At 34.0% G+C, this 12,725-nt stretch overlaps 4 gene segments (V, D, J or C); 2 read left to right on the top strand and 2 right to left on the bottom strand.

The window, feature by feature from the left end:
* Positions 1-737: 737 nt before the first annotated feature.
* On the bottom strand, positions 738-2,629 carry LOC116731605 (Ig kappa-b4 chain C region-like). The segment is given in 4 exon segments: positions 738-1,209; positions 1,812-1,863; positions 2,194-2,315; positions 2,599-2,629. Coding segments are annotated over 4 exon segments (537 nt in total).
* Positions 2,630-3,616: 987 nt separating this feature from the next.
* Positions 3,617-5,125, top strand: LOC116731168 (immunoglobulin kappa variable 4-1-like). The segment is given in 2 exon segments: positions 3,617-3,932; positions 4,025-5,125. Coding segments are annotated over 2 exon segments (393 nt in total).
* Positions 5,126-5,441: 316 nt separating this feature from the next.
* On the top strand, positions 5,442-6,572 carry LOC116731176 (immunoglobulin kappa variable 6D-21-like). The segment is given in 2 exon segments: positions 5,442-5,624; positions 5,795-6,572. Coding segments are annotated over 2 exon segments (360 nt in total).
* A 2,009-nt stretch (positions 6,573-8,581) lies between these two features.
* On the bottom strand, positions 8,582-11,900 carry LOC116730715 (Ig kappa-b4 chain C region-like). The segment is given in 3 exon segments: positions 8,582-9,909; positions 11,244-11,408; positions 11,820-11,900. Coding segments are annotated over 3 exon segments (525 nt in total).
* Between the last annotated feature and the right edge of the window lie 825 nt (positions 11,901-12,725).

The raw sequence follows: 12,725 nt of genomic DNA, 5'->3' as shown, positions 1-12,725 counted from the left end.
GGTTAGAACAATTAAAGAAACAAAAGCACTTGGAGTTTAAACTATTTATAGAAATATTTTTTCAAATTATTTTTTGTTCCAAGCAGAAAACCCTCTGACTGCTGGTGATGGTAGTTCCTAAATATTTTTTTTCATAACTTTTTTTAAAATTAAAAACTTGGATTCTTTGCCAATAAAATTGTTTTTAAAAGGTTCCAGCTGATTAATATTGTTTCTTTTGAATAAATCAAGTTATGAACAAAAGCTTGAGAAGTGGAAACAACAAACCTTTGCGAAATAGTTTGAATAGGAAAAACAAGATGTTGCAGTTAAAAGATTGTTTTGCTTATTCAAATCAAAATGTTCATAAAGATCTAAAAATCCTAGACCTACAGAGAATTCCTTCAGTGGTATTTGCTACTTGGTTAGAACAATTAAAGACACAAAGGGCACTAGGAGTTTAAACAATTTTTATTATGAAATGTTTTTTTTCCAAATAATTTTTGTTCCAAGCAGATATTTTTGAAAAACTTCTTTATTCTGATGATGGTAGTTCCGAAATATTTTTTCCTTAGCTTTAAAACTGTATTCCAAATATGTTTTTAAATTTAATAATGATTTGCAGGGCATTTAATTGTACTCTTGTGACGGATAGAGACGATGTCTAAAGAGAATAAAGGCAAGACATAAATAAGTAAAACAGTTGAACATAACTAAAATATTTAAAGCTGAATAAAAAAGCAGGTGGAAACCAGAAGTTGATGAGTAAATATTTATTATCTGAACAGTGACCAACATGACAAGCAAACATGACTCAGTGAAAATAGAGAATAATCAGCAAAGAAAGAGTGAGAGCAGTGACAGATTAAAGCCAGTATCAGAGTCTCAGAGAGTCAGGTCAGGACTGGGAACACTGGTCTCTCCTCAGTGTCTCTGTGACTGCAGACTGGGAGCCCTGGGAGGCCTCACAGGTCACAGAGCCCACCTTCCTCCACTGGTCTGCAGGGAGCCTCAGGGTGCTGCTCCAGCTGTAGAGGCCGTCATTCTGCAGCACCCCGGGGCTCCTGCTCTGCTCCCAGCTGCTGCTGCTGCTGCTGCTGCCGTCCAGCTTCCAGGACAGAGTCCAGTCTGAGGGGAAGCCCTTGTTGGCCAGACACATGAGGCTAACCTGCTGCTGCTGCAGCTCCACACTGGAGGGGGGCAGCACTGTCAAGGTGGGGCGAGTATCACCTAGGAGACACCAATCAGGTTAGAGAACAGGAACCACACACCTGTTAACCAGACAGCAGAATCTGGACCATCTTTACTGTGGGAGAAATGACTTTCTTTAAGATTCTTCAGTTGAACATTTTTTCTGCTCCACCAGTCACTCCCTCACACACTGTTTCACTTCCCTTCACTGTGAACTCATGCATATCAGCACACAGAGTCCTCATGTAACCTGAAATACATTAACTAGAAAATAAGATTAAACATAAACTGAGCTCTACTTTTCTTCCATGTGATTATGAATGAAATAAACTCTTAAACATAACATTTTTATAAAATCTAAATCAAAACTAATTGATGCTCATCTTGCTTGATAATGCCTCACTCATTAAGTAATGAATAGAATAAAAAACTGTCAATATTAACTCTTTCATCCTAATTTCTTTAGTTTAAACAATTTAAAAACATTAAGAGCTAGTTTTAATTAGTAAGACAAAAATGTGAAGTCCACAATTCTTTAGAAAAGGTTTAAAACATAAATTGCTCCAAACATCACACATGATCCTCTTATGATCATTCTCATAATTTATCTCACAATAAATGTTAAATATTCAGAAACTTACTTCCAACATCCAGCCTGGTTCCTCCACCAAAAGTCAACCACAGTGATACAAACTAATTGAGTCGTTGTACAAAAACCTCTGACTGTAGAGACACGGCTCTCTGACTCTGAACACAACAAACTGACTCTGGCTTAAAAAACTAAATATAACTAAAATTACATTTCCCCTTCATATAATAAATAAAAAACTTTTTACCAGAAATAAAATAATTTATTCTCTCTAAGATTCTAACTACTGACCCAACCTGCAGTTTTCATCACTGACTGAAGCAAATTAATATAAACCCAAATTATGGACATCTCCAATTATATTAGTTTGTTGATAAAACTAACAACAATGTATCGCTCATGTTATAATAAAATATGTGAAATATTGAACTTACTTCCAACATCCAGCCTGGTTCCTCCACCAAACGTGTACCACAGTGATACAAACTGGTTGAGTCGTCGTACAAAAACCTCTGACTGTAGAGACACGGCTCTCTGACTCTGAACACAACAAACTCTAAATGAACAGTTTCAACCTGAAAAACACAGCTGGAAAATATATTTATTAATTATATTGTTTCTGACATAAACAGTCACTAATTTTGGTTTATTCCTCATAAATAATTTTGTTTATATAAAAGAGAAGGTTCCACCTCAAAAACATATATTTTATCACTTTTTCAGAGAGAGATGCAAGCAAAAATAAATAAATAAATAAAAAATAATAATAATAGCCTGGTGGAGACAAAATCCTTAACAATATATGTTAAATTTATTGCAGACATTTTGAAACGTTTTACCAGAAATGTTGCCACAGTCATCATTCATCATTTTGACTCTATTTCTCCTGAGAGTAGGAGGACGGTAGCATCCATGAATCCACTGAGTAAACATCATTGTTGAACTTTGAACTTTGACATCCAGGTTTCAGTCTAATAAATAAAAATATGTATGAAAAAAATTTTCATGATGTTACTTTCACACTTCATCACGTAAAACATGGTTGAATGATTAGAAGATATTTTCTAATCTCTTACTCCCTGAATTCATTTAGATTTAGAAGAAAATGAACATTTAATTTATGTTTTTGTTATCAGGCTAATATTAATTTAAATGCACAATGTTCACTGGAATGTAACACATACAATAGATATAAATTCAGCTGTTCTATATACAACTGAGCACATTTGGGCCTAATTGGGCCTGACTGGGAACAAAAGATCTTCCATTATGATATTTTATATGTGTGGATTATAAATCAGCTGGTATCAGTGGGAAACATCTGTAACCTTTGCTGCATTAAGACGACAAATGGGTTCAATTTCACAATAAAATGTTTAAATAATCAGTCTTTTAAATTTAAATAATTTGAACAGAAATGGTTATCAGCTCTATCCAACAGATTTACTTTGTTTTTATTTATTGTACTTTTTGTGCCAATTATATTTAAAAACTTAAAAGTTAGGATCTTGTTTCTAAAGTTCACCAGTTTGAATTAAATTTAGTTTTACTGTAAAACCTGTGAAACTCAATAGTATATTGAATAAAAAATAACCATTTTACAAAACATTCAAAACTTACTAATAAATGACTTTAAAACAAATTAAATCAAAAATCCATGTAATATTTTCTCCTCTCTAAATGTAGTTTTTTTAATACAAAACATTGCTTTTATACAGACTCTCCTTTTTTAGATCTAAGATCTGATTTACAATGTAGACCAGGTTTGAAAAGACAAAACAGAAAACAAAATTGATAAGCAGATACTAAATATTAAAACACTTGACTCAGTTAAATCAGAAATAAAAAACATGTCTGGATTTGAAAAGTTTCTTTTTGAGACCAGAATTAACACAAATCTGATAGCAGATACATATTGATGAAGCAAAACCTTTATATTAAAATATCAAGTATAAAGAACACAATCTAAAGGATTCCATTCAAATCTTAAATAAACTGATTTGCATCAGCAGCTCCATGCTCCAGCGCTCTGGGAGAGTTTATAGTCCTGACAGTTGAACTCTGGATGACTGACAGCTGTCCTTCATCACAACAGAAGACACAGAAATCCTCCTCATCAAAAACATGACTTTGATCTGCGTCCTCATCTGGACTCTCCTCTGCTTCACTCAGGGTGAGGAAAATCATTTTTCTGTCATGTGAAAATCATTTGGAGTGTAGCTGAGTTTCACCATCTCATGTCCAGAGTTTCTTCTCTCTCCTCAGGATCTGATGGACAAAATATTGTTGTGACTCAATCAGCAGCCAAATCAGTGCAGATTGGTCAGACTGTCATTATTGACTGTAAGGCCAGTAGACAAGTATATCAGTACTCTGGTCCGCAGTACTACCTTTCCTGGTACCATCAGAAAACTGGAGAAGCTCCAAAAGCTCTGATCTACTGGACATCAGACAGATTTTCAGGAATCTCCTCCAGATTCAGTGGAAGTGGAGCAGGAAATGGATTAGACTTCACTCTGACCATCAGTGGAGTTCAGGCTGAAGATGCAGGAGTTTATTACTGTCAGAGTTATCATTACATCAACAGTCAGTGGGTGTTCACACAGTGAAAAATCATCGTACAAAAACCTCCCTCAGTCTGACTGAACAGAAACTGAACTTTGTTCTGCAGCTGGAATCTGCATCAGACACTGATACAGTTCACTGAACACATCAGGCCAGAAATTATATTTCCATTAAACACAAGAACACATTCAGTTATGATATTAAGACATTATATTTTAAAATATTATTTCATGATTATTTTTAGATGTTTGACACCTTATTCTCCAATTAAGTAATGAAGTAACTTTGACTTTAGAAAGGTTTAAAAATATTTTCCATGTTTTATTTTTAAACAATCATACATGAAGTCAAGGAAAACCATTGGTAATAACACCAAAATATATTTTAATGATTGTTAAACACATTACAGGATTTATTCTCATAAGCACATGTAGGAAGACAGGAAAAACAATCCAGGAGGTTCTTTAATGTTAGCTTAGCCTTGTTTAAAATGATTTGCTAAGTTTGCCATTACTGTTGGAAAATAATTCATATCTAAATCAATATTAATGCTTGATCCTGCATTTAGTTTTTAGAACCTGGAAGGTACTGCCAGATTATTTCCACAAACAGAAATACAACAAGCTGAGATGTGGTGTCATTTCTTGTTCTGCAAATTAACAAATAGAGACATAAACAGTTTGTCAGGTATGGATGAAAGGAAAATATGAAAACATTTTCTCTGAATTATCAAATGAGAACAAGTATGTGACATTAGTGAGGTCTGTCAGCAAGAACATTTTTTTTCTAAAAGTAAAAATTTGGATTCTTTGTTAATTGAATGGTTTTAAAAATATTCTAGCGTATTGTAATTGTTTCTTTTGAATAAATCAAGTTATAAATAAAAGTTTGAGAATTGGAAACAACAAACCCTTGAGAAATAGTTTGAATAGAAGAAACAAGATGTTCCAATAAAAAGTTTTTTTTTGCTTATTGACATCATAAAGTTCACAAAGATGTAAAAGTACTAGACCTATAGAAAATTCCTTCAGTGTTAAGTGGTAAAAGATTATAAAGAGCCCTATTAAAGTTCCTCTCTTAGTCTTTAATACATTGATGTTTCAGGAGGAAACCTGCTGCCAGTTCAGCTCCATGTGACTGACTGTGTGTTTGCATATGTGTCCTGCCTCTCTGCTCCAGCTGTTAAGAGGTCAGAGTTGATCAGTGGCTGTCCAGGCCTTTCAGAGCCACTGACACACCAGCAGCACAATGATGATGTCACTGACTCTACTGCTGACCATCCTGGGGCTCCTGGTTCAGGGTGAGACTCTGATAGAAACTTAGTTTGAAGAAGAAATGATAATTAAAATTCTGCTATCATGGAGAAATATTGAAACAAGATGTTAATGTTTTCTTTTATCTATTCAAAGATTATCAATTATTTGTAATCAAACATAGTTTCTCTCAATTGTTATTTTTCATGTTTCCCAGGTTCATCAGGAGACATCATCCTGACTCAGACTCCTGGATCTCAGTCTGTTGATCCAGGACAGACTGTCTCCATCACATGTAAAACCAGTTCAGGTGTTGGTAGCAACCTCCACTGGTACCTTCAGAAACCTGCAGAAGCTCCTAAACTCCTGATTTATTCAGCTACAGCTCATCAGTCTGGAGTTCCAGCTCGTTTCAGTGGAAGTGGATTTGGTTCTGACTTCACTCTGACCATCAGTGGAGTTCAGGCTGAAGATTCAGGAGTTTATTACTGTCAGCAGGGTACCAGCTTCCCGTTCACACAGTGATAGAACATCGTACAAAAACCTCCCTCAGTTTCAGGGGAACTGATCTGACTCAACAGCTCCTAGGAAACTGAAAATCTAAAAGTATCCAGTAATAATACAATGTTAATTATTCATGAAGACCCTGTTTAAATATTTATTTATCCATTTGCTTTTCTCACTGAGTAAAATTTTACTTTCTAGGTCTTTTGAATAAATTAGTGAGAGTGATCTTTTATGACTGAAAAAACAAATAATTGTTAAACCACAATTTTGTGATTATTCAAATTTGTTCAAGTGACTAAGTGTTGAACAGTGAACCAGTAAATTACTTCATTTCTGCTTGACTTTAAAGATTCATGTAAATAAAAAAGTCAAACCTTTTTGAAAACAGGTCAGATTTGATCAGTGTCAGTTCAGACCTTTCACAGCCACTGACACCAATTTCTTCTGTCTAATTACTTACTTATTAAAATGATTTTTTAAAAATTACATATCTGACTTGTGGTGATAAAAGTATCTCAATAATATTTACTCTCATATTTTTAATGAGAAAGGTGCACAAATGGTTTGATGTGTTTCAAATAAAAACTTTTAGCATATTTATATGAACTGCATAATGATGTTACATGAAGCAAAAAAAAAGTAAATTCCCCTCTCTGGAATAAAACACATTTTTTGTTTATGACATGAAATTTAAAAATCACAGTTAAAACTAACTGGGTTAAGCCCACAGAGAAACAAGTTGGATACCAGAAATTGAGTAAATGGGATTACTGGTTTCTCCTCAGTGTCTCTGTGACTGGGACTGGGAGCTCTGGGTGACCTCTCAGGTCACAGAGCCCACCGTCTTTCACTGGTCTGCATACGATTAAAAAACCAACACTGCCCATTAAAGAGAGATCTGCTTTTTTATTTCTTAAAGTGAAACTGGAGTTTTTTTTCTTCCCTTTCTGAGCTTCACTAATGAACCGTAGCAGCAGAAACGTTTCAGAAGTAAAGATATTCATTTCCTTTCCATCTGGACTTTACATTTTCTATCATTGCATGACTGGATTCCAGCTGCAGTCAGAATATATAACAGGTCACTTTGAATTGACCTATGAGTTAGCATTTGACCTTGTCTGTTAGACCTGTTTGTCTCAGGTTTGACCTCTAATAGCCTTCTGATCTCTCTGTCTCAACCTACTTTAATTTAATGTACAAACATAAACTTTAAAGTTAAATAATCTAAATTAACTTGTTAAGGTCATTGCTGCTTTTAAATTTGTAATGCATGCAACTAATTTCTTTAAAAATATGTAGCTTCAGATTATAAATTATTTAAAGGCTGGAGTTCTTTTTGTAACCTTAGCAATATTTCTACAAAAAATTACCATAATGGGAGATATGATTTATTATTTGTTGCATTTCAATATTAACTGAAGTTAGTCACATGGAAGTTAAAGTCTTTTTGATGTATTTTACACGATGTGCTACGACTAAAATGAGTTTATATTGATATAACAGTTGACCCAAATCTTAACATACAATTAATTTTAAAAATTGTTGCTTGTTGGGGACATTTAATATCATATTCACGTCATTCTTGACTCATTTGGGTTTAATGAAGGACGCTGTCTCCCTCTACCGATCATTCTGAGAATAACACACTCACTTTGTGTCATATTGAGCCTTATTTATTATAAATCGTGACTGATTCAGCATCTAATTGTTCACGGTTCGAACCACACACCTGCCCAAGTTTTGTTTCTAAAAGCTCAGAACAAAACACAACAGACTTCTTTTACTAGCTTTCACAATGTTCCTACTAGTTTGGGTAATATTTCACCTTTTGTTCTCATCACCAACATTGTCCTTTTCTCCAGCCTCTGTGTGTAATGTTTATTTTACCGCTATATTTACAGTTGCATGCATGGATATTATGATGCAGCTCACATCCAGCTATGCTCAGACCTTGATCCTAGTTTTATTCAAACAACTTTTATAGCTGCTGCATTTCACTGCATGTTAGGCCAATAAAATACAACTCCATCACATGAAGCATGAAACAAATTAATACCACATACTGTATTTTAAGTAAAAGACAACTTTTTTAACTTATTCAATTTTTATGGTCAATATTTGCAGTTATTGTGCAAAGTAATTTTTTTTTTCTCTGTGTTCCCAGAAATGCCACGAGATGGCAGCACTGTTCCAGGGGTGTAGAAATGAGTGCATGGTGTTGGATAAAAGCACTTTATTTTACTTCCAAGAACAGCGAAAATCAGCATATAAAGATTAGATAGATCAAAGACTTGTGTCATGCAACATATTTTCAGTTATGATTAGTTCAACCCTAAAAATTATATAACAACGCTCATTTTATTTTTCTGAATTATTTTAATTATGTCTGTGCCATGAAGCACTAAAAACTATAAGAGGAAAATGTGATAAAATGAGATTGGGTGTAAACTTTGTATGTCATTGTTTGTTTCCACCTTAAATAAATTAAGACCTCCAGTAAAGTTTACAGAGCAGTTTAATTGTCTGAGGCAAAATGGAAGAAGACGTAAAACTCTCCAAAGAATCAACAGGTCTAATCTGATACATACACTTTTGAATGGTATTTATAAACAACTTTAAACACTGTGATCATAATGGTAAGCAAAGGGTCTTGTATTTTACAAAAATATTGGAATTATTTAAATTCATTTTATTTTTCAAGAAATGTCTCCAAGCTGAAAATGTCTGACTTCAAACTCATAAATATTTGCCACATTTTCTACACAACTCTGAAGATAATCTACTGAACTTTCATATTAAGCATGTTAGACATTAATTTGAAGGACAGTTGTCAAGACAAAATGAGAAAAAATACTTTAAAGCAAGAAATATTTGCCTGCTTAGTGTTCTGTGACTCTTAAATTTGTATTACTGTTTCTCTGGACTACAAATAATATCAAGCAAAAGTCATTTTTAGCCTGGCTTCAAAATATGAAATTCAAAGAAAATACTATTTATGATGTGTTAGCATACATCAGAAAATTACTAAAAGAAAGTACATACTCACCTGAATTTGTCCTCTGTCTTTAAGCTTTTTGTGGAAAGATTTTTATTTTAGCTTCAAACTCATCAGATGATTTACTGAATCCATAAATATTACGTACATTACACTTTAATCTGTGGAAAATTAAAAAAAAAAAAAAAAAAGACTAAGTATTTAAATGTTAATGTGTTTTAGTACTGAAGAAAGCTCTTCACCTTAAAACAAATTGAAAATGTGATCTTTTTTCAGACGTTTCAGGGTTTTAAAATAATAATCCAAAGTTAAAGTTTTAGAGCTTTTCAACAGGCTTCTACATATAAACACATTCATCCTCTAACTGTGATCATGAATTATGATATATTCCGTTCAATATTATAAAGAAGACAGAACAGAGCAAAGGAAGAGAATAATTGGTTCTTGAAAATGCCCTGCAGAGTGAAACCAGTTGAAGTATAAAAATCAATCCAGTGAGTCAGGCTGGGCCTCCAAACTCTAGTTGATTTTCAGAGTGACTGAGACTGGAGCCAGTGAGCCCAGAATCGCCCTGCAGGTCACAGACGATATCTTCTTCCAGTTCTCCTCATCAACAGTCAAGAAGCTGCTCCAGGTGTAGTGGTCGTCATCCAGACGCCTCACAGGGCCCCATTCCTCTTTCCAGTGGACTTGGCTGCTGCCATTGACGTGCCACCGCAATTGCCAGTCAGAGGGGAAGCCCTTGTTTCCCAGACATGTGAGGGTTAACTTCTTCTGCTGCAGCTCCTCACTGGAGGGGGCCAGCAAAGTCAGGTTGGGATGTAAAATATCTATGAGACAATAAACATCTTGAAGAATCAACTCAACTGTCCGTCGACAGCACACACATGTTCTGCTAAATAACTAGACTTCTCTTTTTCTGCAAATCATTCACTTCATTCCAGTCGTATTTATAAATGATTTAATTTATGGTCGCAGCAAATGGTAAATGACCTGGACTTGTAAAGCATTTATCAAGTGCAGAGGACCCCAAAAGGCAAAGTGAGACAGACACAGAGGGGATCAAACCGTCAACCTCAAACTCATATCACCATCATCACCTTCACCCCAACAGTACAACAGAATCCTCTAATGAGCATTTAATAATCATTTGAAATATAAAATATACTGAAATAATAGAATCTCCTGTGGCCACACTTTTCTTTAAATTATTTAGTAAAAATATTGTTTTTGGCGTAAGAACAGATGTTTATTGTTGATGTGTAAAAAGTCTTAAAATAAGTTTAATTACACTAAAGCATTCACAAAATTAAAGTTAACTTTCCAGACACTAACCAGCAGGTTGATTTAAATACTTTTAAAAGTCTTAAAACTTTGTTTGATACAGAGAAACCTAAACTTAAATTTTAATCTGACAGAAAATTCCACATATGAATGCTTGTAATGATAAGACTGAAAATGTATTTTAGAAAATGCCACCCTAACAATCCTATTGGCTTGTAAATAGCCCATAATGGTTGTTATAGAAATTTTGTTAACCAAAGATGCCAATCTTGGATTCTTAAAAAAATTGCTTTGGAAATTTTTTGACCCAGTATCCTGCCCATTATATGTAATGACAAGCAACACAAAGCCTGGTCCAAGAATGAAATGAAACTGTGTCATGCCAGGATTATGCCCCAGGGGTCCAAAGACACTTATGACTAATTCAAAGATCCTACAAAGTATAAATAAAAAAGGCTTCAGTTAAATTAATATCAAAAAGATTATTAGAGATGCTACCCGCTAAATTTCCAAGATTAAAATCAATCTTATTTATCGGTCCCTAGATTTGATACGATTGAAAAGCAAAAGAGGCAACACCGGACTCTAGAACTCTGAAGAGATTTTGCAGTAGGACAATATCTCTCTACTTCTCAAAGCAAGTTTCCTAAAACTAAAGTTTCACTAAACTTTAGTGTTAGGAAAAACCTAAATAGAAGCAGATTTTAAAACAATATTTTACAGCTCTGTGTACTGTGACCAGTTTAATAGTATAACCCTAAACTTAACCAGTTTAAGGTCTAAAGCTTAGCTTGCCATTTAAAAAATTGCAGAAAAAGAAAGTCCAGTACATCGGCATGAAAAGTAACAAGATGTTAAAAACAGTAAATAAATTTCTCACCCACAACATGGAGTTTAACTATTCCAATTTCAGTAGTATTTTTCCCCAATACTAAGACAGTATAATTTCCGCTGTCATTCAGTTGTGCGGAGGTCAGAGTCAGGTGGCCGTTGGCTGAATCAATCGAAGCTCTACCTTTGTAGCGTTCATTCACCATGAGACCTTCTGGACGCAGAAGAGCAACATTTAAAATTTGGTTTCCACCTTTGAAATTCCAGGTTATTATGTTACTTGGCTCATTCTCAATCAGGATTTCAAGTGTTGTGTTTTCCCCCAAATAGGCTTGAACTGGACTCTCCGATACAATCTTTTGACCAACACTGGGCCCTGTAGGCAAGCATGGAAGGGTTAGATTGTTTTGTAAACACTTAAAGGTGTAAACAAGAGTAATATTTATTCAAATAGAGGCCAAACTATAATAAGGATCATCATTTAACATTTTTATCAGTATTGAACTCAGCTTAGCAAAAGGAAACAAGATAGACTGATGATCATCAGGTCTTACAGTCATTACAAAATATCCAGTTAATGTAAAACCTTTCATGCATTAAATTATATAGAAATGTTAAACCTTACCTATAAAACAGAGGGAAAACACAAGTGATTTTAAGCTGAACAGATCCATGTTTCACTGATAGGAAGGATGTTATTGCAATGTTTTTTAAAGGGTAAATACTGGAAGCTCAAAGAGCATGTTTTCTCTGTAAACTTACCGTTTGTACAAACACGTTTAGTCAGCCAAAGCTAATTATTCACAGATTTCAACTTGTGTTACTTTTGTTGAAGATTTAAGATTGATATAATCTTTGTGTGGCCAGCAAGATATGATCTGTTTTACTGTCTTTGTTTTTGTTACATTCTACTGTTTGTTTAATGAGATGATATGGAAAATTTCAACCTAGTTTTTCTCCCTGTCACACTTTTTACACATTTCTCCTGCTCTCATGCCTCACATCTCTTTTATTTTTCTATTTTATGCAGTTGCATCTTCATGCATTCTTAAAATAATATGAACTGAACTGATGGCACCATGTCAAGCCTGGATTTATCTCTTATCCTGGATTTCTGAATCCGACGTTTTGTGAAACAGCCTTCAGTTTCGCACTTTGGTTAAATATTCTGTTTTAAGGTATGATTTATGAATAAAATGGGATTGAACATATTCCATTTCCTACATCAAATAAACAGAAGTTGGCATCTGTGTGTGATGACTTGCTGCCTTGAACAAAAGATTTAGTTTTGTGTAACAAAAAGATAAGGCTAATGTTTTTTCTTCACCAATAAACCAAAAATAGTCTTGCTCAAGATAGATAGATAGATAGATAGATAGATAGATAGATAGATAGATAGATAGATAGATAGATAGATTTCTTAGAAGACCACCAGATGGCAGCACCTTGACAAAGATAAAATAAGCCACAATATTTTCTTCCAATTTTTCCCGTTGCTCTGCTTAATTTATAATAGTTTATGCTTTATAAT

Source organism: Xiphophorus hellerii, chromosome 13 (genome assembly GCF_003331165.1).
Source record: "Xiphophorus hellerii strain 12219 chromosome 13, Xiphophorus_hellerii-4.1, whole genome shotgun sequence".
Lineage (NCBI taxonomy): Eukaryota > Metazoa > Chordata > Actinopteri > Cyprinodontiformes > Poeciliidae > Xiphophorus > Xiphophorus hellerii.
This window is presented reverse-complemented; position numbering and strand designations above follow the sequence as displayed.